Source organism: Physella acuta, unplaced genomic scaffold (genome assembly GCF_028476545.2).
Source record: "Physella acuta isolate Inbredline_101_S28 unplaced genomic scaffold, ASM2847654v3 ptg000878l, whole genome shotgun sequence".
In the NCBI taxonomy this organism is placed as follows: domain Eukaryota; kingdom Metazoa; phylum Mollusca; class Gastropoda; family Physidae; genus Physella; species Physella acuta.
In genome coordinates this window covers 57,534-84,298 of record NW_026732395.1, presented here as the reverse complement: position 1 = coordinate 84,298, position 26,765 = coordinate 57,534, and the positions used below count along the sequence as shown (strand labels likewise).

The window sequence follows — 26,765 nt, the reverse complement described above, 5'->3', positions numbered from 1 at the left end:
ATACTGACATACGGACAAGATTGCAAAATTATGTTTTTCCGTATCAGTGAGGTGTAAAACGTCGAGATTTGTAAAAATCTCTATTTTTTATTTTTGCACGATTACAATACTTTTTCTATACTTCGTATATACGAGAAAATAAAAAGTGAAATTTGTGACTTTTCACCCCCTCCTCCCCTACTTTAGGGTAGGTAGCCGTATGCTCTACCGTTCGCCAACCCGTCCCATTCTTTTCTGCCATAATCTACCATCACTTGTTATGTGAAATTAATATTTATTTTTACAATAATTACTTAAAACGAAAAAAAAATGGGTTGTGTTTTGTGTATTTCTTTTTTGTCCTCATAAGTGTAGCCTACTACATTCTCAATTTTACACAACAGCTGACACGCGAAGTTTGTATGATAAAACCTAGAACTCGTGGTTTTTTATGGGTCGTACAAAATAAATTCATGCAGAACAGTGGGGAAAATAAAGCCTATCTATAAGCAGCATTTCATTAAACCATTGATTGAATTCAGGTAGGCCTATACATTTCCTTTCAGATTAATATTTAATTATATATGCTCATCCTTCACTAACAAAATTGTTCTGACTTAAAGAAAATAATTTATCACTACATGGAGTCCCTTTTTGAGAATTTCTTAATGACTTTTAGAGTTTGACCAGAATGACTAAATTTTAAATGATTAAATTCAATATGTAGGCTTGTGTTGGGCTACTTTGTTGTATTGGTATCACTTTAAAATCCTCTCTCAACTGATGGAAAATAATGAACAAGTTATAGTAAGGCACTGTGTGGCAGGATGGATTTGCATGACTGTCAGTGTCAAGTGGAGTGGATTTTCCGGATTTGGATCCATAGGGTACACAATTTTAATTAGGGAATCATATGAATTTCATAACACCAATATTTTTGGCTTTTAGTTGTGAAGGTTTATTGTTACTTTTTAAAAATCAAATTTCTTTATTAAGCTACTGGATAAGCACAAGTGTAATTTATTTCCTTTAGTTTTGCAACACGCATAGGCCTAATTACCAAAAAGAAACAGATTTTTGTCAGCAATACTAATAAATATAAATTTGTATGTGATTTTGGCAAGTAAGATCATATTAAAAAAAATTTAATCAAAAAAAGTATTCAAAGTATAACATTCTTTAATTGATGCACTCAAGTTTAATTTTTATCATAATTTGAAATGTATTCTTTAATTTTAAATATAACTAAAAATGTACATAAACAATGTGAAAATACATTAATTATTGGGATACCATTTATATAATTTGAAGCATTCAGCATATGTACTAAGAATGTTAATAAAATGATAAAATAAATGTGTTGAGTCAAAGACATCATAGCCAATAAATTATCTAAACTTTACATATTATAATAAGGCAATTAATGGTAGAACTTGTATAAATATAAAAAAATAATTACCTATTATTAACCTCTATAATTAAACTATTACTGTACTTAATGAAGAATAATTTTTCAAGAACATTGAAGGAACTGATTTGACTACAGAGTGACATGACAAAAAAATTAAAAAGTATCTATACACAAACTATTTTGTAATAAGCAGTAGATTAAATCTACTTATGTAGAACTAGTAATATTAATTAAATTAACAAATGTAGCAAATTTAAAATAAAAAATATTTTTACAATACAATTAGATAACAACAAAGATATAAGGAAATAAGCAAGTGAAACAAATCGTTACAAATTTGGTGGAAAACAAGCCATTAGGTACCAAATTTTATTTGCATAGCACCTTAGAAAGGTTTAACAATTTTCTTTACATCAACTAGTTCTTTTCCCATCTCTAGTGTTTAACATATGATTTAGTTAACAAGTATGTTTACCACTGTATTTTTTATGCTAACTATACAGCTCCTTTTCTGAACAATTGAATTATGAGGTATTCACTTGTGTATATTACAAACATAACTCATCCATATTTTAATGTTTTTCTATAAATAGGACTAAACTGAACCTGTGTAAATTTCTGAGTAGCTTTAAAAAATACTTTACTATAACACTTTAAAACATTGATTCTTTTTCTTTCCTATCAGAACTATTGATGAATGTTGAAATGTTTATCTGTTATTATTATATATTAGAAAATGCAATTTTTTATGTCTTAAATTACAAAATGGAAACATAAGGAAATATGAAAACAAAATCAAATGAGAATGAACAGACATTTAAGCTATATTCATATCATAAAAGGTTAATTTATTTTTGATATCGATCGTGAACTGTATTTCTGTTTCTTGTTGCCTCACCACAAAGGTGCTAGTTGTATAAATATAGATACCCTGAATTTATACCTGCTAGGCTGTAATTTTTAACCACAGCTCTACTGTTTAATATTTAATATGCAGGTTAAGGGCTAAGCATTTATTGTAACACATAGGTATTTTAGTATAAAAAATTTAATGTGTGGTTGTCCACACGGACAGGAAGCCTAAGTTGAGAAGAGCCAGATGTTGCCCATGTATCAGGCCCCCTCTCTTCCCACAGCCAATGTACCCAAGGGACAGGACAATGAGCATCTAATAATTAACAACATGCACAGACTGAATTACACATGAAGAAAAAGTTGTAATAAAGTAATATAATTTACTGATTAAACTGTTTGAAAAATTACAACACCTACAGACTTCTTAATGTTTAAATGTGTATGTTTATGCTTCAAAAACAATTAAAAACAACACAATTTGAGCACATCATATTTTTATGACTCAAAGATCAGTTTTTGCAAATACAAAAGCTATTCAAATTCAAGCTTCTCAATATTTTAATGATTATATTTAAAAATTATTTTCCAAAAAAGTATATGTGGGCACACATTTAAAAGGCTTTTTTGCCTTAACAAATTAAGTAAAAGTTTACGTAATAAAATATAGGCTAACAGAAAAAATGCAATGTCTTCAACATACAGTGCATTAGATTATGTTCAGTTACATCTTTTCAAGGGTAATTGTTTTCATATTTGGATCATCATTTAATTGCTTTACATTTTTGTGAGTAAGTTTATGAACCTTCAACCGATAATTGAAAAAAAACTGTTTTAAGCATATTTCACATTTAAACCTTTTTTCTTCATGAATATGCTTATGTTGAGATAAAGTGCTTTTATTAAAGAATGCTTTAAAACAAATGTTACACTCAAAGCTTCTCTCACCTGTGTGAACCATTTTATGTTCTGTTAACTGTATTTTTCTGGCAAACATTTTGTGACACACATCACACTCGAAACATTTTTTTGCATGAATTGTTTCATGTGAAATTGATTGCTTTTTCAATTCAAATTGCTTGTTACCCTTATCACTGCTTACAGTCTTGTGAGTAAGTTTATGGGCCTTCAACCGATAATTGAAAAAAAATTGTTTTAAGCATATGTCACATTTAAACTTTTTTACTCCAGTATGAATGAGAATATGCTTTCTTAAAATATTTTTTTTAAAAAAGCTTTTGAGACAAATATCACATTTAAATCTTTTCTCACCTGTGTGAATCACCTTATGGTTTAACAACTGTGCTTCTGTAGTAAATTTGTAATGACACAAATCACAATCAAATTCCCTCATTTCATGCACATTTTTATGTCTTATCAACTGCTCATTCCATTTAAACTTCTTGTCACATTTATCACATTTATAATATTTGGAACACTTTTTTATATCTTCATCACAATTAAGAGGCATATTTTCTAATTGAGCTTCATAATTGTTTATTAAATGACCTGCAGGATTTTTCAGGCTCAGGTTACTACCTAATTGCTTAAGTGATTCGTGAGTACATTTGTGGAGCTTTAAGTTATTATTATAATGAAACTTTTTAAAACATATTTGACATTGAAATCTTTTTTCTTCATGAATTTGCTTATGACTATATAAATTGCTTTTATTAAAGAATGTTTTAAAACAAATGTTACACTTAAAGCTTCTCTCACCTGTGTGAATCATTTTATGTAGTGTCAACTGAAATTTTCTGGCAAACATTTTGTGACAAACATTACACTCAAAATTTTTATTTCCGTGAATTGTTTTATGTGAAATCAATTGCTTTTTCAATTCAAATTGCTTGTCACACTTATCACATTTATAATTTTTTACACCTTTTAAATGAATACGTTTATGCACAGATAAATGTTCAATATCAAAAAATTTTCTAAGACAAACATCACATTCGAATTCTCTTTTTCCACTATGGACCAATTTGTGATAATTTAGAGCAGATTCCAGGTAAAATTTCTTGGGACACAAATCACATTCAAATATTTTCTCCATTTTTTTAAAATGTCTATTCTTATGTGAGTTTAAAGATGTGATTTTGCTAAAAGTTCTTTGGCATATATCACATGAATAAAGTTTATCAAGTTCAATGCATGCATTACTCTGCTTATGCTTTTCTAAAAATGCCTCAGTTCTAAACTTTTTATGGCATACATCACACACAAATTTAACATGACATTGTTTGTGTTTTTTTAAAGATTTTTGAAGTTTAAACTTTTTATGACACAAATTGCATTCAAACCTTTCACCATTCATATGAACCCTCTTATGACTAAGTACACCACCATATTGAGCAAATTTTTTAAAACATACATCACACTCATACAATTTTTCTCCTGAATGTATTCGCAAATGATCTTTTAAGGATTTGTGTTCATAAAATCTTTTACGACACAAATCACACTCATATTTTTTTACCCCTGTGTGTGTTAGTTTATGTATATACAACCCACTGTGTGTACCATATGTTTTTGTACACAAATCACACTTGAAAGTTTTCTCTCCTGTGTGTGAATTGGTGTGACACCTCAAGTTAGTTTTGCTTTTGCAATTTTTCCCACACAGTTGACATATGTATTGGCCCAATGAATGATGGACACGTTTATGTTTTTTTAGATCTTTTTGTTCAGGAAAAATTTTAAAGCATACACGACACTCAAAACTCTTTTTAGTATGAATCATTTTATGTTTAGTTAAAAAAGTTGCAGTAACAAAATTTTTATGACATACATCACACTCAAATTTCAAGCATGATGTATGAAAGTTTTTATGCCTTCTCAAGTGATTTAAATTATTACATTTTTTAAAACAAACATCACATTCAAAAGCCTCACCTTTGTTGTTATGACTTCGTTGATGCATTTGTAAATTGAATTTGAAATAATAATGCTTTCCACAAATCTCACACATAAGTTCCTTTTTTCCTGAATGGAATACCATATGTTTGGCTAATATATTTTTTGTAAAATATCTTTTAAGACACACATTACACTCAAATTTCCTCTCCTTTAAGTGAATGATATTGGGTGTATCTAACTCTTTTTTGTCAGATAGTGTTTCAAGATGTTTACTAGGTTTTAACTTTTCCCCATCTACATGAGTTACTTTATGTTGAGCTAAACCTGTCTGTGTTAAGTATTTTTTTAAACACACTTCACACTCATAAATATTCTTCCTTAGATGAAGTAGCCGGTGATTGTCAAACTTGAGCTTGCTGGAGAATGTTTCAAGACATGTTTCACATTTTAATATTTTCTCATCAACATGAATTAATTTATGTTTAGCTAAACTTGCTTGGGAAAAACATTTTTGAAGACACACCTCACACTCGTAAATATTTTTCCTTAGGTGATCTAGCCTGTGTTCATCCAGCTTGCTCTGGCTAGAAAATGTTTCAAGACATAATTCACATCTTATCGTTTTCTCGTATTTATGAATTACTTGATGTTTAGTTAAACCAGTTTGAGAACAACATTTTTTAAGACACACTTCACACTCATAGATCCTTTTATCTTTGTTTACTAGCTTGTGTTCTTTTAACATCTGCATGGTGGAAAATATTTCAAGACATTCATCACATTTTTGCAGTAATTCTCTTTGACTTGTTTTATGTACAATTAAGTAATTTTGGCTAATGCCACACTCTAATACCTTTTCTTGTTTGTCATTTATTTTACCTATTTTTACGCGGTCATTGTTCTCTTTACTATGATCAAGTTTATGGTAAATTAAACCACTTTGCTGAGTAAATGACTTGTGACACACATTACAAACATAAAACTTTTTCCCTGCAAGAGTTTGATTTTGAGGTGCAATGATAGCTGTTATTCCCTGATTTTGTGATGATTTATCAACCATATTTTTACGTATACACTTCAGTCCTAATGAGACATCTTGGATAACTTCTTTTATGGTCATATTCTGCATAGCAGTGGAAGGTGCTTTATTGGATAAATTATCTCGTTTGCCCTGCTCTGTTCCACAGATTTCCTTATTGGTGCAATCACTATGTGAATCATGACATACATTAAGTCTTTTTTCTGTATCATGTTTTTCGTGTGCAATATTTGCTGCTTCTGTAGGTGCCCCCTCAGAAACGTTAGGTAGATTTACTGCGAAAGAGTCTGTTTGTTTAACAATTGATGTATCATTTTTTAAGTGTGGTTCATCATGAGGAGAAATGTGATATATATGACTATCAGATGATGCATTATCAACACAGCTTCTATTATGCTCCAGTGAGTTTTCCAGAAATTCAGATTTTATAGCCAACAAATCTACCACACTAGTCATTCCATCATTAGAAATATAGGGTTTAATATCTTTTGTTATTGTACAATTTTCCACTGTGCAATCAAGATGTGAATCAGCAGCCAGGCTAGATCTGATGCCTGCTTGAAATACAGATGAATGATCACTAACAAGTTCATCATGAGTATACTTTAGTTCTAGATCATTCTTATCCTCATCTTTAATATCAAGTACAGTCTCAAAAGAATACCTTTCCGATGAAAAAATCATCTGATCATTTAAACAACTGTTTTGAGTGTCATCAGCTGTTGAGCCTTCAAAAAATGAGATGATTTCTCCAGTTTCTGAATTGTGTACCAAATAGTAGGGTTTGATGTCTTCATTTGGCTCATCTTTTACTGAGCATTGGTTCAATACAGTATTTTCTTTCCCATTTTTTGGTTGATCCATGTTTTAAAACTGTTTACGCAGACTATCTAGCTGGAAAAAATTAATAAAATAAAGTTAAATGAGGATACAATAAAAATCCATCAAAAATATTTACATTTTTAAAAGCAACTAGACTACTCATTATCCTTGGATAACTTTGGGTTTCTGATGTCATACATAAAAGACATCAAGTTTGACGATTTTTATCTTTCCTCTCACACTATCACACAAAAAACCAGACCCCACATTAAAAAATATGTTACACCTCAGACATGTTGTTGTCTTTTAAAATCACTGATTTCACCTGAGCATAGGTCTGACCCTTCATATGTTGAGGTCACACAAACAGATAAACCTGCATAATATCCCACAAAGTGCAAAAGGCAATATTATCATTTGCATCTAAAAAAAAGAACTCACACCTCAGCTTACATGTTTTTCTCTAAAAACATTGTTTTCTTTCTATAATATTTTCTAAGCTCAAACCTCATTTGAATAATAGATGAATAAATTATTAAGCTAATGTCAAACTAATAATAACGAATTAAAACCAATCAAGTGTATTGTGATTTCCCATTGTGCATTGTCTATGAGGATAATCAAAACAAAAACACTAACACCAAAATGATTTGTTTCGAACCCATGCCACCTACATGTTCACTATTACACTCTCTTCTCGGTCAGCTAGGCACATAATACTGAGCAAAAATCGAGAGACTACTCTTCATCATAAAGTAAAATTATGTGAATATTATTTTAAATTAAATTATATCCTAATTTAGCCAATTTCATTGCTAAAAACACAAAGATTTATATAAGATATTTAACACCTGTGGGCATAGTGCTGACCACACTATCTCTTCATATGCCGAGGTCACAGAAACAAGTGAACTCTACTTCACTTGCCCTATAGACCTTCAGGTTTGAAAAGGGAACTTTTTAAGACCTGTAAGGAGTCATCCATAAATGCCGATTTTTTTTGACGATTTTTACCCCCCCTCCCTCCGTCACACATCGTCACAAATAGCCAGACCCCACCCCCCTAAAATGACGTCACATCTCACTCTACAACCCCCCTCAAAAATTTTTTTAAACATCAATATTTTTCCAAAATTTTGTCTGAACTTTGTCAAAATAGAGTATTTTAATAAATTCCTATTACAATTTATTAAAACACTTTTCTAAAACGCGATATAACATCTAAAATTTGTTTTCGAACATTGCTTATTTATAATGCAAAAGTGTGACGTCGCACCATCTGAACCCCCCTCCCTCCCCTTCATCACACACCATCACAAAATTAGCGCTGTTTTCATCAGATGCAACCAGGCTTGTTTACTTTAGAAGCCATCTTGCGTATATCTTTTTGGGTTAAATTATCGTTAGACCGTCAGGTTTGAAAAGGGAACTTTTTAAGACCTGTAAGGAGTCATCCATAAATGCCGATTTCTTTTTTGACGATTTTTACCCCCCTTCCCCCTCCCTCCGTCACACATCGTCACAAATAGCCAGACCCCACCCCTCTAAAATGACGTCAGATCTCACCCTACAACACCCCTCAAAATTGCAATTGAATTTTTTTTAAACATCAATATTTTTCCAAAATTTTATCTGAACTTTGTCAAAATAGAGTTTTTTAATAAATTCCTATTACAATTTATTAAAACACTTTTCTAAAACGTGATGTAACATCTAAAATTCGTTTTCTAACATTGCTTATTTATGATGCAAAAGTGTGACGTCGCACCATCTGAACCCCCTCCCTCCCCTTCATCACGCTCCGTCACAAAATTAGCGCTGTTTTCATCAGATGCAACCAGGCTTGTTTACTTTAGAAGCCATCTTGCGTTTATCTTTTTGGGTTAAATTATCGTTAGGGATTCAGGTAAATTCACTCTAATTTACAGATTGCCATTTATATAAATAGCAAATCTTCCTCTCAAACACTGCAGTTTAAAGTTAATTTAGACTTTAGACATTTAGGGCCTATTGCTTTTGGTTTATTATCCAATCATCTATTATATCTAGAATCTATATTTGACACAAATATATCACAATATTTTGAATATAGGCCTACTTGTATTAAGACCATATAAATCAGCCATCTATCTTTCACATTACTAGTCTCAGACGATTTTCATTTTACGTACCTAAAACGATAGATTACCGACTTTATAGTAATACTAATTTGCAATCACACTGGCCTTACTGGTCAAGGATTTCGATATAGATTATAGATCTAATTCTTACTTCTGATACTGATAATTTCATACTATAAAATTATCAGTATCAGTATCTCTATAATATAAATATAGAGTCACGAGAGTGTAGTTGCAAAGCACTTCATAGAAAATCTTTTGGCTAATCCTGTCCCATTTTGTAAATTGAACACACAGGGCTATTTAAATTTATTTGGTTAATTTTTATCGTGCTATTCGCGGTAAAACTCCATTTAGCGTATTTTATTCTCCGTTGCTTGTTTACCTCCAGTTGAGCGTATTTTATTATAACAACCGAAACATACCAAAACATTAGGAAAACATGATTTATTTTTTGTATTGTATTTTTGTTTTAGCAAATGAATAAAAACGAATATTTTAAAAAACACGACTTGTTTATTTGTATTGTACTTTTTTTTAAAGGCATTTGTCTCATGGTGAAACTTATAGACTGTTAATTATTCTGTATTATATTTTTGTATTTATGCAATAAATGTCTAAACTCTGTGTTTTTTAATTTGACAATTTTGCCAACACTGAAAAAAATATTTTATACTATAGAGTTGTATGTTATTTAAATTCATAGTAAATCTACCATTCTTCCCAATATTTTGATATATATATATCAAGTATGATTTTTTTGTATGAGTAAATTTCTGACTTTAAAAGAAAAATGTGCGGGTCGTCCATAAATGACGTTACACTCGTAAGGGAGAGGGGGGTCCGCAATTTTGTGACGGTGTGTGATAAGGGGGAGGGGGTGGGGTTTCAGACGGTGAGAGGTCACTTTTTTGCATTATAAAAAAGCAATGTTAGAAAAACGAGTTTTAGCCGTTATTTCGCGCTTTAGAAAACGGTTTTAATAAATTGTAATAGGAATGAATCAAAATACTCTATGTTGACAGAGTTCTTACAAGATTTTGGAAAAAATATCGATGTTTTAAGAAAAATTCAACAGAAATTTTGAGGGGTGGGGGGTTGTAGTCGGAGGTGTGACGTCATTTTAGGGGGGGGTCTGACTTTTTGTGACGACGTGTAACGGAGGGGAGAGGGGAGGTAAAAATCGTAAAAAAAAGCGTGTCGTCACAAAAAGCAGGACCACCCCCCCCCCCCCAAAAAAAAATAATGACGTAGCACCACCTGAACCCCATTCCCCTCATCACACACCGTCACAAAATTACGGACCCCCCCCACCCTACGAGTGTGACGTCATTTATGGACGACCTCTAACATTATTTTTTTTAAATGACAACATGAGTTGTCACACTTTCTCTAACACTCCATGCCATCCCTCGCCAACTTCCACCCCCCCCCCCGGCGCACTTTCGGCAGCATTATTATGCCTTTTAATACTTTTATTCAGTTTAGTTGAAATTTGAACACTTATTTATATAAAGTGGGCATCTCTATTTTTGTAACCAACAAACAAAGCATTTTAGTCAGTCTCTTTGTTGTTTTTATTCATTTGTTAAAACAAAAATACAATACAAATAAATAAGTCGTGTTTTTAAACATTCATTTGTGAAAACAAAAATACAATACAAATAAATAAATCGAGTTTTTCTAATGTTTTGGTGTGTTTCGGTATTATTATAATAAAATACGCTCAACTGGAGGTGAACGACAAGCGGAGAATAAAATACGCTAAAATGGAGTTTTACCCAATTCGCTACCTGTATCTACTAGTATCTAGGTTAATCTACTAACTACTTACACTACTTACCTACTTCATAGTACTTCCACTTGAAATATTGAATCGTATGGCAGGTAAGATTAAGAAGAATAATACTACAATATATGGATCTAAAGGCCTACTAATTAGGCTAGGCCTAATTAAAATTATATAAGAAAAACTTGAGAAGTAGCTTAGTACTAGAAGAGTGTAACAGACAACAGTTAAGAATTAAATAATTATTTTGACTGGCTTCAATCCAATATCAATAAGCCAACATAAAGTCGGTGTAAGCACCAAGTTCTTAAAAGCACCGCAATATTCAATATAGAAATATAGATTATAGACTGACCACGCGAAAACGAAATTCGCGCCAGTTTGTTTGGCAAATGACCACATCACCACCATTTCACGTTAAATCAAAAAACCCACAGTAGCCTAATAATCTAAATATATAATCTAGCCTAGGCCTGTTTAACTAGTTTAAAGTTAAAGCATAGGCCTTAGTTTAGCGTCGGAAATTATTGGGTAATGTTTGTTGAGTTTCGGTAACTAGAGTTACGGTAAACCATGGTTTATTTGACCTTTGAAATTTTTTTTAAGTTTAATAGTCAAAAGGAAACAGGAATAAATATAATAGTAGATTTCAATTAGTAGATCTAAAAATTAATATATATATATATATATATATATATATATATATATATAATAAAGTCAAAAGTAATAATTTGTTTCATGTTTTTGTCTTGCAGCGGATTTGCAACCATTAATTAATTAGATCTAGATCTAACTAGCTGCTAAGACAAGTTAAAAAAATAGTTTAAAAAAAATTAGTAAAAATGATTTTAATAAATAGTAGAAGTGACTAGAAACAGGGTTCGTAACCTATTTTAAAAATGAAACCAGACGTTTGACCACATCATTATTTATATAGTCGAGAAACTTTGTCAGCAATTAAAAACTATCGGTATCCCCCCCCTCCCCCCCCCCCCCCCACACACAAACACAACGAGAGGAGGTGGAGGGGTCACTGTGAGGTCACAAGAGCCCAGTCTAATACGTCATAGTATGAACTGCATGTATCGTAACTTTTATTCCCCCTCCCCCCAGCCAAACAGCACCAACTACGTACGGGCTTGGGGTCACAGTGAGTTCATCCAAGTTAGATATCAGTGACCTTAGTTACTAGGAGGGGTGGGTTAGTCTACCCCTAATCGTCAGCTCAAATATTTCAAAAACAGTTTGGAGAGTGAATTGAAAATACAGGTGGTTAAATTATACCTAGATTACCACAGCTTCCCTCAAAATTGTTTTATAAGACTACCTGCCTGTAGCCTCAGACAAACTTAAGAAACAATAGCAGGTACAAAAATAAGAGGTCAAGATTTGTATAGCCGATCATTCTTTTATTACATAACAATTTTAAATACTTGTAACACATTTACACGGTCAGCCAACACACAACAAAAACAAAAAAGACAGGTCTATCTAACACTCCCCCCCCCCATCCCCCCCCCCCCAGTGACGTAGTAACTGAGAAATCTGGTTTCTTCTGCGATCCAGCAAAAAACGTCATAATACCTAGACCAGACCAGACTCTGAAATACACTTTTCTACATTCAAGACTTTTTCCAGACTGCGTACGAACCCTGTTAAACAATGTTTAGTAGCAGAAATATTTATCTGAAACACTTTAAAATAACTAGTTATACAAAATGATTAGTAAAGCAGTATTTAACACGCAATTAAAATAAATCTAACCAAATGTTAAACGTTCTGTATTTAAAAATAAAAGATCACGCCAAATAAAGTATGGTTTACAGTACTTCCGGTGGATTCCGGAACTGTATGTCAGACTTTGCCATTGTTTTGCTGTTTTTTCTCCATTTTTAGCGTATTTTATTCCCCGCTTGTCGTTTACCTCCAGTTGAGCGTATTTTATTATAATAACCGAAACACACCAAAACAGTAGGAAAACACGATTTATTTATTTGTATTGTATTTTCGTTTTCACAAATGAATAAAAATGAATATTTAAAAAAACACTACTTGGTTTTTACTTTCTCGTATATACGAAGTATAGAGAAAGTCTTGTAATCGTGCAAAAAAAAAAAAAAAAAATCTAGATTTTTACAAATCTCGACGTTTTACACCTCACCGATACGGAAAAACATAATTTTGCAATCTTGTCCGTATGTCTGTGTGTCTGTCTGTCTGTGTGTGTGTGTGTGTGTCCGTGTGTAAACAAGATAACTTGAGTACCGTTACAGCTAAATTGATGAAATTTCATATATAAGTATTTTATCAAAATCGTAGATCCGTATCAACTTTTGAGCGATTTCCGATAACTGGAAGTGGTACTTTTTCTACTTTGAATTTTTCAAAAGCCTATAACTTGAGTACTATTTCAGATAGATAAATGAAAGTTCACATGTAAGTAAAAGATCTAATTCTCTACCTTCTGTTAAATTTTGAGTAATTTCCGTTGACCGAAAGTAGTAATTTACGCTACTTCCGATTTCTCAAAAAACTAATGTAAATTTTTAAAGTACTAATAATATTGTGCACTATTATGCACTTTTTTTATTTGGCGTTCACTTAATGTGCAATTAATTTGTCTACGAGATTTTATTCTATTTTTAAAACTTTAAGTATTTAAAATGGATTAAAAATCATGCCTATAGCCCGAGTTCACATCCCCTGTTATTTTATATAACAATATTCGAGAAAGTTTAGGGGAGATCACTCCCGGTTTATTTTTGTATTGTATTGTTTTTAAAGGCATTTGTCTCGTAGTGAAACTGATACACTGTTAATTATTCTGTATTATATTTTTGTATTTATGCTATAAATGTGCAAACTCTGTGTTTTATATTTGACAGTTTTGACAAAACTGAAAATAAATATTTTTACTATAGAGTTGTGTGTTATTTAAATTCATAGTAAATCTACCATCCTTCCCAATATTTTGATATATGTATCAAGTATGATTTTTTGTATGAGTAAATTTCTGACTTTAAAAAATTGGGTGTGGGGGTCGTCCATAAATGACGTCACACTCGTAGGGGGAGGGGGCAGAGGCGTAGCGACCCTTCCCGGCGCCCGGGGACAAACTTTCAATTTGGCGCCCCCCTCTGGAGCAAATTTTCAATTTGCACCCCCCTCAACTTTTCGATTTGCACTCCCCCTCAACTTTTCGATTTGCAACCCCCCCCCCCCCCCCTCAAACTGCAAAATGCAGCTAAAATGACATTTTAATTTGTTTCTACAGCCCATTTTTGGCGACCCCTAGGGTTGGCGCCCCGGGACATATGTCCCATCCATCGCTACGCAATTTGTGACGTTCGTGTGTGATGAGGGGGAGGGGGTTCAGATGGTCTGGAAAAATGTTGGAAAAAAGCAATGTTGATTATTTCGCGTTTTAGAAAACAGTTGTAATAAATTGTAATAGGAATTGATCAAAATACTCTGTTGACAGAGTTCTGATAAGATTTTGGAAAAATATCGATGTTTTAAGAAAAATTCAAAAGTAATTTTAAGGGGGGGGGGGTGTAGGCTGAGGTGTGACGTCATTTGGGGGGGGGGGGGGGTCTGGCTTTTTGTGACGACGTGTGACGGAGAGGAGGGGGGAGGTAAAAATCGTTTTAAAAAAGCGTGACGTCATTTATGGATAACCACTTTAATAAATTTGTAAATTTGTATTATTTAGCTGTTCGTTTTACTATTTAAATTCATGCATCACAATTGCATTTTTATTACAATATTAATTATATTAGTCTATTTCTGTACAGCCTTAAAAACGCGAAATAACGTATGAAATTTAGTCTCTAACATTATTTTTTAAAATGGAAACGTGAGCTGTCACAATTTCTCTAACACTCCATGCCATCCCTCACCAAATTTCAACCCCACCCCCCCCCCCCCCCACCCCCACCCACTTTCGGCAGCATTATTCTGCCTTTTAATACATTTATTCAGTTTAGTTAAATTGGAACACTTATTTTTACGAAGTGTGCATCTCTATTTTTGTAATCAACAAACAAAAATACAATACAAATAAATAAATAAATCGTGTTTTCCTAATGTTTTGGTGTCTTTCGGTTATTATAATAAAATACGCTCAACTGGAGTTGAACGACAAGCGGAGAATAAACACACTCACACAACGATTCCTGTTTTTTATCGTCTTCCGGGTACTAGAGATCTAGATCTAGAATCTAACTACAAGCTTCAGTTTATTTAGGCCATACTGTTAGTAGGTAGGTCGCTTAGTAATCAATTCGGTAATCTATCGTTTTAGGTACGTAAAATCGCCCGCGACTAGTAATGTGAAAAACAGGTGACGGTAATCCCTTAGTTTAGCGTCGGTTATTATTCCGGAATCGTATAGCAGTAAAAAACAGTAAAACAATGCCAAAGTCTGTCACACACTTCCGGAATTCACCGGAAGTACCGTAAACCATACTTTATTTGGCGTCTTCTTTTATTTTTATACAGAATGTTTAAAATTTGGATAGATTTATTTTTGTAATCATTTTTACATTTTGTAATCATTTTTACTATTTTCGTAATCTAGATTTTTTTACTTGGCCTAGCAGCTAGATATCTATCTAGATCTAATTAATTAATGGTCGCAAATCCGCTGCAAGCCAAAAACATTAAATTATTACATTTGATACATTATTTATATTTATATTAATATATGTTTTTATTTTTAGATCTACTAATTTAAATCTACTATTATATTTATTCTTGTTTCCTTTTGTCGATTAAACTTAAAAAAATAAAACATTAATTTACTACAATCGACTTTCAATTTATTATTATTTCAATGGTCAAATAAACCATGGTTTACCGTAACTCTAATTACCGAAACTCAACAAACATTACCCGATAATTTCCGACGCTAAACTAAGGGATTACCCAGGTGACTCCTTTAATTTTAATGATTATTTCACATTTTGAGAAGGATTTATGTTTTGACAATTTGATAAATACAAAAATGTTTCCTTGGTCCTTGTTTCATTTAATACACCAGCGAGATTGGGCTAGATCTAGTTGGCCTAATTTGCAGTGGAGTTAACTAATGAATACACATTTCTTGCATTTGGCCATTTATGACATATTTTACATAGGCCTAATGGACGCGAGTGAGTTGAGGAGAATCCTTCCATAGGCTAATGATATTATTAATGTCGTTGACATGGAATAAAAACAGGCTATTCTTAGTCGTGACTGTTTTTTATATAATTATTGTTAAAAATACCCAACTGGGCATGTAGATGAGTAGTCGAGCGGTCATAGGGAGTGGCTGTCGTGTCAGAAGGTGCGGGTTCAAATCCATCAGATGACATATTGCTATGATTCTCAATGTATGCCTTTAAAATATTTTTTCACAGTTAACTTGAGTTACTCATGGAAGGGTTATTTTTTAAATTTTTTTTTTCTTTTGTGACGTAGATTCTAATTGTTGGCAAATCAGAAAATAAATAATAAGACCTGTCCCATAGATTTTTGCTAAGAAAAAAAACACAAAAGTGTGATGGAAACTGTGAATAACGCACAGCTGATGAGAAAGGACATCCTATTTCACCTGATATTTATTCTATGTGATATTGTGAATTTTTAATGGTAATTGATAGTTGAATAGGAATGTGAACAACCAACTAAACTGATGCTTAATTAGTAGGGTGAAGGAGGGCGTTAAGAGCCGTGTGGTATTAAGCCCCAATCAACACCCCACCCCCACAAAACCCCCAATAACACTGCTAATCTACTTCTGAGGTAACAACCACTGCTGTTCTTTGATAACAGAGAAGCAGAGGATTCATTTTATGTAATTTATGACTCACTTGGTCCAATACGGAGAGGATGAGACAGGATTTAATCCCACTGCTCTTTCCCTAAAATTTCTCATCTCCATAAAACCATTTTGTGAACTTTTTTTTCAAATAGACATAACTTGGGAAACTTCACTTTGTAATAAACCAAATGAGTTTTTCAAGCCCATTCTTTGTTCCTGTATTAGAGCATTGGTTGTTGTACATTTTAACACTATTGTTATAGCTATGGCTAGAATAGTTTTATTTTGGTGAATTTTTTTTGCACAGTGATTATTGGTGCCAAAACAAAATGGCCAATAATTGAATAGTAGTTTTTCAATGGGACGAAAATAAAAATAAACGCATCGGCCGTCGTCCGACTGAATCGCACTGCCGTGATCTACACATCGTGTTGCACAGCCGAGTGTGTTGTCGCGTGACGCTAGGCGATTAACCCGATTGGATGATACTATAAACAATTTCTAAAGATAGATAGGCCTACATGTGTTCCCGTGTTTGACTTGTCGGCTATTGGATTTTTAAAATAGACAGGCATGTTTCATAACTTTGTCTTAAACTTAAACTATTGAAACAGCAAAAAAAAAGTTGTAGTAGTATTTACGGCTCAGGACTAATCGTCAAAATTAATCTTCTTTAGAAATTAACCTGGATAGCTGCGACCCGATCAAACAATGCTGATTCGCGGAAACGTTTCATTATTTTATTTTATACATTAATTTTTCGTAAAAATGGCTATAGAAAATAAATTAAATTTTTCCAGTGGCTCTTTTTTTCGGTTGACTGAAAATTGTTAATACGCTTAATACTAGCCCGCCCCCCCCCCCCTCCTCGCTACGCTACTGCAGTGTCACTTATCGTCACAAAAAAACAGACCCCACATTCAAAAATATGTTTTTTATCTTTTAAAAACATAGAAAACAACGATTTCGGACTATCCCTTCATATACTGATGTCACAGGTGACCTACTCAACTCTACTTCACCTGCCCAGTGTCCCGCCAAGTCTCAGACAACAAAAACGATTCCAGCCGAGCATGTCTCTGACCACACTATCCCTTCATTTGCTTAGGACAAAGAAACAGATGAACCCTACTTCACCTGCCCTGTGCCCCGAGAGGTCCTGATAGTCAACCTTATCATTCACATATAGGACTTAAGAAAAAATAATTGAAAACGTAAAAAAAAAAAAAAGTTCTATTAATGTTTATGACACTGACTTTAAAATTTAGCCTTCATTCTCCAAAGCAAATTTTAAAATGCTTTTCTGGCATATCTAGCCCTGGCCACCTATACCATGTTTAAATAATGTGAACACCCGCCATTTTGCTCGTGGTAAACATGGCCTAAAAATGGTCGGAAGTCATGTACGCCATATTGTTGTTAGCAGCCGACCACGCCTCCAAGTTAGTGAGTAATCCTACTATATCTAGATATAGAACCTAGATAACAAAAAAATCCCATGTATTCTCGAATTAGATGATCATTGAAGCTAAACAAAGATTTATATAAAATAATTAAGGCCCGAAATAGATTCTAGATGTAGAATTTACATTAAGTCTAGATCTAGAATTTACATTGAGTCTAGTGACCTAGATCTAGAATCTAGGCCCTAGGCTAGATTCTAGATTCATAACTTTCCTTCGACAGCTGATCTTTAGATCTTGAGAAATTTATTGTAAAACTAAATGAAAAAGACTGTTGAAAAATGATATAATTGTTGGAACGTAATAAATACAGCAAACGGACGTATTGTTTAAGTTATAGCCGGCAGAAAATTAGCTTTGTAACGCGTTAAACGATTGAATGGGCCACAAAGTCTATGATGGAGTCCGCCATTTTTATTTTACCAAAAAGTAAACACATCAAGGGACGTCACTATCCCCACAAAGTTTACTTAATGTTTTAAAATTTAAAAAAAATGTGGTTAATTTAACAATGAATAAATCAATAAATTAATTAACGTCTTTAAATAAATTTGTGATTAACAGTCTGTCTTAAAACAAAAATTTTTCGCTACCTGCATACTATTTTACAGCTTTCCACGATGAGTGCAACCATGCGAGATAGTCAATCAGGCAAACAAACAAACAAACAAAAAAATAAATATTCAAACATGTAAACAAACTTGAGTTTTAGTAGTATATAGATAAGGAAATTGCGCTAAAATTGTCACTAGACTTTTTAATTACCTTATTTGTTTATGGTCAGATTTTGAAAATTCAAACTGGTCTGTAGTCAGATTGATAGCCTCTATCCTAATATGTAACTAATATATTGTTTTACTTTTACTGAAATTAAATTTTTGCTTTGGCTTAGCTAATTAAATGAATAATTAAGTATGCTTTTTTTTAAAATGTACAAATTGGGTTTCTTTTTTGTTTTTAAAATCTCCTTGAATTTTTTTAAACTCCTGGAAAAGTCCTGGAAAACTTCTGGAATTTTATTTGAACTTTTGAGCATGAACCCTGAATTGGCCAAGAGGAGGATTTATGTTTTGAAAGTTACAAAAATGTTTCAAGGTTTTATTAATGTACCTGTTTTTAAAATAATTGTATTAAAACGTTTCAGTAAAAAAAAAAAATCTAGCAATGTTTTCATTAGATGTAAACAAGCTCAATTACTTTGTTAAAAAAACTTAAACCAGATGGCTGCTAAAGTCTTTTGCAGCCATCTTAACTTTCCAAGTCTAAGGACAGAATCTAGGCTTATAGTACTAGGCCTATTTTTTATGGTTAATAGTAGACTGTTTTGAAATTGCCCCAATTAGAGACAGAATTAATGTATTACAGTAGACTGTTTGTCAGTGGTGTATCCAGGGGGAGAGTTTTGGGAATAAAATAAAATGAAAACAAACAAGAAAAGTTAGTGATTAGTAACTAAATTAATGAAAGCGTAATAAAAGTGCTTTTATTGTGTCAGTGTGTGTACTAACTGTTAGTGAACAAAGGGGTCTATCTTGTTAGTCAATGAAGGTGCCTCTCTTGTTAGTCAATGAAGGTGCCTTTCTTGTGGTCGGCATGTGTATTAAACTGTTGGTCACTGAAGTCGTATATTTACGACGACTGAAACATTTACCATATTTTTTATGCCGATAGGTTTGCAATATAGGGCATATTAGGTGATGATTGTCACAAGCATGTGGCAAGTCTGAGTATTCTCAGACCAAGGCAAAGGAGAGATAGAAAAATAATCGTTTTTGTACTCTGTTTGAATTGTAGAGCCGTTAGTAAACCATTTTAAATGCATTGTATATCGTGAGTGGAACTTGAAAATGACTTTCCTTTTAAAAGTGCAATTACACATTTTTCAAACCAGTAACATTGATGTACACTATCTGCTCAAGTATGATGTTTGGAAGTTTGTGTCTAACGTGTCTGCGATAGTTTGCAATAGTTTGACTATTATTGGTCTAAGTTGTCGAAAAAATTTTTTTATCCAATTAATAATAGATTGCCAACTTATTACTCATCTTATCCTGTTTGTGCCCAAGACTGAAGGGACAGATGAAGTAGAGTTCTCTGGTTCGTTTTAAGTTCTCCATATATCGCTGAAGATACTGATATTATAGACTGTGAAAATATTTTGAGGACTGAGAGAGACAGACAGAGAGAGAGAGAAATGTGCACATTGTGCACTTGTCACTCCTCCTACCCGTTAAACCAGCATATGCTACTGCTTGTATGATTAATGCGTCTTTAAATCCTTGCTAATTGAAAAGCAGAAACATTGAGTAGGCCCTATATGATTATGTAGGCCTTGATTTTGATCATCACTGTATTGTTTTAAAAGTGTGTGGTCTAAATAATGTTTCCCCTATTACTTACTCCCATCATAATTTGTTGACATTCTTTATTTGTGCTAATACTGGACAAACAGCCATTTCTTTTAGCTTTGAAATACTTTGTTTGAGATATCTTTATAAGATCAAAGTAAATAAATAATGTTTCTTTTTGTTATTAAACTGCTGTATCTTGATAAAACAGTTTTTGTAAACTTTATTCTTTTTTTATTGGATTTTTAATTTCTTGTTTTTTTTTGTTTTTTTACAGTTATTATAAAAGAAATAATTTCAAAGTTTTCTGGCCAAAAATGAATGAAGAACAGGAGATAAAAGGAAATTCTACAATGGATGAAACTGTAGTAAAACAAGAGCCTAATGAGGGCATTGAGACGAGTGCTTTAAATGAGGAGATAATTTTTTCATCTGATTCAGTAACTTATGAGAAAATTCTTGAGATAAAACAAGAGGTTAAAAATGAGTTATTAGAACTGAAGTACATTAATGATAAATGTGACAATGATTTATCACGGAAAAACCAGCAACATCACATAGGTGCTACAGAGCTTGACAATAAACCAGAAATTTCTGTTCCTGTTTTGAAAAAATTGTTTGACTTAAAATCTGAGATTCAAAATGATGTATTAGAACTCAAGCACATTAACAACAAAATGGTTCATACTTTACCTCCAAAGAGCGAGCCTAATGAGAAGTCATGCTGTTCCGATGATTTACTTAGTGATAGCACCAATAAGGAAAGCTGTGCCACAGAGCAAGGTAAACCAGATAATTTATCCAATAAACCACCTTCCACTGCTGGACCTAATATTATGACCATAAGACTAGTTATTCAAGATCACTCTTTGGGACTGAAGTGTATAAGTAAACAGATGATTGTTAACTCATTATCATCAAAAAATCAGGGAGTTACAGCTATTATGGCACCTCAAAATCAAACTCTTGCAATGAAAAAGTCTTATTTTTGTAATGTGTGTCAAAAGACGTTTACTCAGCAAGTTGGTTTAGAGTACCATAAACTTGGTCACAAAACTGAGGAAAAAATTGCCAAGAAATTGAATGCAAAAAAGGCTAACAATACCAAGAAAAAGGAATTAAAATATGTCATTTCTGAACGTCTATCTCCAGCTTGTTGGGATAAAAAAAAGCTAATTAATGTTGAGAGAAAACAAAAGAGTAAACCAGTGGAGAGTAAAGCATTGGAAAGTGTAAGAGCTGAGAATAAAAAAATAGTTGAGAGTAAAGCATCGGAGAGTAAAGCATCAGAGAGTAAAACAGTGAAGAGTAAAACAGTGAAGAGTAAAACAGTGAAGAGTAAAACAGAAAAAAGAAAAGTACTAAAATGTGACGCATGTCTTGAAACATTTTCTGATGAAAACTTGTTTAAAGATCACAAGTCAGTTCACATAGGAAAAAGAGATTTTAAATGTGATCTATGCTTAAAAACGTTCTTCACTAAGCATGTTTTAAACAGACATAAGCTTTTAGTTCATTCAGGCAAAAAAAGATTTAAGTGTGACATTTGTGGAAGACAATATTATTTTATTTCAGACTTAAAGAAACATATGTTGGTTCATGATGCAAGTAAGAATATAGAATGTGATGTTTGTTCAAAAAAATGTAACAGCATGGTGAATTTACTAAAGCATAAACAGCTACATTCTTTAGACAAGAAGTTTGAGTGTAAAACAGTAAAGAGTAAAACAGTCGTGAGTAAAACAGAAAAAAGTAAAGTACTAAAATGTGACGCATGTCTTGAAATATTTACTGATGAAAACTTGTTTAAAGATCACGAGTCAGTTCACATAGGGAAAAGAGATTTCAAATGTGATCTATGCTTAAAAACATTCTTCACTAAGCATGTTTTAAACAGACATAAGCTTTTAGTTCATTCAGGCAAAAAAAGATTTAAGTGTGACATTTGTGGAAAAAAATATTATTTTATTTCAGACTTAAAGAAACATACGTTGATTCATGATGCAAGTAAGAATATAGAATGTGATGTTTGTTCAAAAAAATGTTACAGCATGGAGAATTTACTAAAGCATAAACAGCTACATACTTTAGACAAGAAGTTTGAGTGTGATGTGTGTCATAAAAAATACAATCAAAAAGCAAACTTAATTGATCATAAAAAATATCATACCTCAGGGGGAATAAAATGTCCAGTATGCTTTAAAACATTTGCAATGCCTAGAGATTTAAAAAAACATGAACTTGTTCATGCAGCTCCTAAAGAGTTTAAATGTGACCTGTGTTGCAGAGAATTCAAGAAATTGTTTTTCTTGAGGCGACACATGCTTGTTCACACAGGGGAGAAGCCATTTAAGTGTCATTTGTGTACCAAAACATATGCTTCACCCTCTGGCTTGTTAGGGCATAAACAAACCCATGAGTCAAAAAAGTATCAATGTGCTCTGTGTAGCAAAAAATTTTCTCATCAGGTTAACTTAAAAGTACATTTACAAATACATTCAGATGTGAAGAATTTTGAGTGTGGTGTGTGTTTTAAACGATTTTCACAAAGACGAGCATTACATTTTCATAAGTTAGTTCATACTCCGGCACAAGAAATTGAATGTGATGTGTGTTTTAAAAAATTTAAACACAAGTATAGTCTTAAAGCACACCTAGAATCTCATGTCACATATAAACAATATGTATGTGATGAGTGCCCCAAAAAATTCAGCTCTAAAGCACGCTTAAATTCCCATAAAAAAAATCATGGTAGAGTGGCAAGACCAAACATTAATTTTAAGTGTGAAATTTGTCAGAAAATGTTTGGCAGTAAACAAGGCTTAGAAAATCATAGCATAAATCATACTAACGATAAGCAAGGCCTAGAGGCATTAGATAAGACTGGGAGTAAAGATGAAGAAAAAGAAGAGTTTGAATGCAATATTTGTCAAATAATATTTCACTCTAGTCACAGTTTAGCTACTCATAAGCATATTCATATTGAGGGTAAGATTTTACAATGTGATGTATGCCTTGAAAAATTTACAGATAAAAATTTGTTAAAAGTCCACAAATTAGTTCACAGAGGTCAAAAACACCTTGAATGTAACTTCTGTTTAAAAAAGTTCTCTAACAAACAAAGTTTAGATATACATAGCCAGGTAAAGCATTTAGGTATAAAAAGATTTGAGTGTGACATGTGCAAAAAGACATATTATTTTAATTGGCAATTAGAAAAGCATAAATTAATTCATAACATTGGTAACAATTTAGAATGTGATGTTTGTTTTAAAAATTGTTACAATTTAGAAATCCTGGCAAAGCATAAAGAAATACACAAGTTGTCATTAGAAAAGAAGTTTGAGTGCAACTTGTGTCACCAAAAATATACAACAAAAAACAGTTTAAAATTGCATAAACTGAATCACACAGAAGGAGAATTAAAATGTACTGCATGTTGCCTAAGTTTTGTCAAGCTAAGAGATTTTAAAAAACATAACTTAATTCATGAACCACCAAGTATAAATAGTATAATTAAATGTGATCTTTGCTGTAAAGAATTTAAGAGTAAGGTAAACTTAAGGCGTCACATGCAAGTCCATACAATAGAGAAGTCATATAATTGTGAATTGTGTACCCATACATATCCTTCACAAATTGGTTTGAATGCACATAAAAAATTACATGTGGAGAGAGAATTATTAAAATGTAACGCATGTCCAGAAACATTTCCTAATATCAGCTTGTTAGAAGCCCACAAGTTTGTTCACATAGGGATAAGAAATTTTGAATGTGATTTGTGTTTTAAAAAATTCTTCACCAAACACATATTAAAAAGACATAAGCTTTTAGTTCATTCAGGCAAAAAAAGATTTACATGTGACATTTGTGGAAAAAAATATTATTTTATTTCAGACTTAAAAAAACATAAATTGGTTCATGATGCAACTAACAATATAGAATGTGATGTTTGTTCAAAAAAATGTTACAGCTTAGAGAACTTAAAAAAACATAAACAGCTACATTCATTAGACAAGAAGTTTGAGTGTGATGTGTGCCATAAAAAATACAATTATAAAGCCAGCCTTTTTGAGCATAAAAAATATCATACATCAGGGGGAATAAAATGTCCAGTATGCTTTAAAACATTTGCAATGCCAAGAGATTTTAAGAAACATGAACTTGTTCATGCAGCACCTAAAGTATTTAAATGTGATCTTTGCTGGAAAGAATTAAGGAGCAAAAAAAACTTAATGCTCCATATGAACAGCCATACAGGAGAGAAGCCATTTAAATGTGAATTGTGTACCAAAGCATATGGTACTTGGACAGGCTTGTATAGTCATAAAAAAAGTCATTCAAAGTCTGAGGAAAAAAATTTACCAGTGTGATCTGTGTTGTAAAAAGACTTATGGGGAAAATAACTTAAAAAGATCTTTACAAACACATTGCAGTTGAAGTTTGGTTTGGGTATGGTGTGTGATTACTTAAATTTTTTTTCACAACTATGTAGTATACTTTGTAAGTAATCTAGTTAATCTGTCAGCTAATAAAAATCACTGAGAAGTGTACTGTTCAGGTTGTCACTTTATATTAGAATTAAATCGACTTCAATTTTTAGAAAGATATTTCCACTTTTTTTTTTATATAACATGCATGATTTTTATTTAATACTATTGTTGTTTTGCTATAGATATAATGATGTTTATTTCAATATATTGGTATGCACATGCATTTTATGTAAATATTTTGATGAATGTAGATCCATGAATTTTGATATGAAATAAACAAAATCGAATTTTTAATGAGGAAATGAATCATTTAAACAATGTAATGTTTTAGATGGTGAATTGAGCTATTCTAACACAAATGCTACTAGCTGCTATTCTATTGGTTTTATAAAGCATTTGACACTGTATTGCATATTCATCATCTTACCCCTTTCTTCCCTAGAACACATGGGGCAGATGAAGTAGAGTTCAATTGTTTTTATTACCTTGGCTTATGAGCTGTAGTGTGGTCAGTACTATGTCCAGCCTCTTTTGTTTCCCTATGATTCCTTTGGATTGTGTTATGCTGATGATAAAAAGGGTTTGTTGATTTCGCATTTGAAACTGGTGTGGATCACTACCCCCAGAAAGATTAAGAACCACCGACCTAACTTACTTCAGGTACCTGTTCATAACTGGTTGGACTCAGGGGGTACTTACAGACTCATGCCTAGTATCCAAACTCAAGACTTTTGGCTTAGCAGTTATAAGCTCTAACATCTGACCAAACCTACCCATTCCATATTTGGATTTGACTTATTTATTTCAAGTAGGCCTACAATATAATTCTATCACCAACATGGTTTCATTATACCCTGTTTAAGCCTACATTTATAATTTATTGGTAGGAAAGTATCGGTTGTTTGTAAAATGTAACTTGTAATTTTCTTGTTACTGGTGGCAATATGGTGTGATACCAGATATTATATCTGTAATGGATAGTTTTACGTTGACACTGGGTGATAGCATGATATAACAATTTCCCCATGTGTATCATGTGTAGTTGCAGCACTTTAAATGGAGAGTTTTACAATGACACAGGGTGAAAACATTATATAACAATTTTCCCATGTTTATCATGTATAGTTGCAGCACTTAAAATAATTTAATGAAGTTGTCGTCATTTATCACACACTCATTGAAATCAATGTTATTGTACGCTTTAAAGATACATATATGTATATATATATGTATATATATATATGTATATATATATATATATATATATGTATATATATATATATGTATATATATATATATATGTATATATATATATGTATATATAAATATGAATGTATATATATATATATATACATATATATATATATATATATATATATATATATATATATATATATATATATATATATATATATATATATATATATGTATATATATGTATATATATGTATATATATATATATATATATATATATATATATATATATATATATATATATATATATAATGATATATGTATATATATTAGCATTTTTTATCCTTATATTGCTTATACAACTTCTAGGACACCCAGCAACATTTTTGCTTTAAATTCTCATAATAGACTTCTAAGAGACCAATTAAAATTCGTCGCTTTTAAATGAAGCCGACTAGCACTTGTTCCCAGCAACGACGTTCTCACGAAGACCCCGAGTTCTCTTGTGGTTCCATCCGCTTGTCCAAGTAATGTTGAAGTAATAAATGGTCCCTCATTTTTTGAGTTAGTTTCATAACAGTGAAGATAG

General features: G+C 32.0%; 2 protein-coding genes across 4 annotated transcripts; one reads left to right on the top strand and one right to left on the bottom strand.

Annotated features, from left to right (window-relative positions):
* Positions 1 to 1,510: 1,510 nt before the first annotated feature.
* On the bottom strand, positions 1,511 to 10,963 carry LOC131952590 (zinc finger protein 62 homolog). Of its 3 annotated transcripts, none has more exons than XM_059315335.1 (2): positions 10,926 to 10,963; positions 1,511 to 7,034 (listed from the first exon to the last, which is right to left on the bottom strand). In XM_059315335.1, exon 2 carries the CDS (start codon positions 7,002 to 7,004, stop codon positions 2,967 to 2,969), a length of 4,038 nt encoding a protein of 1,345 aa, XP_059171318.1. In that variant the 5' UTR covers positions 7,005 to 7,034; positions 10,926 to 10,963; the 3' UTR covers positions 1,511 to 2,966. The 3 variants fall into 3 exon arrangements, with proteins under 3 accessions (XP_059171318.1, XP_059171319.1, XP_059171320.1); XM_059315336.1 differs by lacking the exon at positions 10,926 to 10,963 and adding an exon at positions 9,468 to 9,489; XM_059315337.1 differs by lacking the exon at positions 10,926 to 10,963 and adding an exon at positions 9,193 to 9,252.
* A 4,046-nt stretch (positions 10,964 to 15,009) lies between these two features.
* On the top strand, positions 15,010 to 25,106 carry LOC131952589 (zinc finger protein 729). The gene is made up of 2 exons (XM_059315333.1): positions 15,010 to 15,133; positions 20,766 to 25,106. The coding sequence occupies exon 2, from the start codon at positions 20,806 to 20,808 to the stop codon at positions 24,859 to 24,861; it is 4,056 nt and encodes a 1,351-aa protein (XP_059171316.1). The 5' UTR covers positions 15,010 to 15,133; positions 20,766 to 20,805; the 3' UTR covers positions 24,862 to 25,106.
* Positions 25,107 to 26,765: the final 1,659 nt, after the last annotated feature.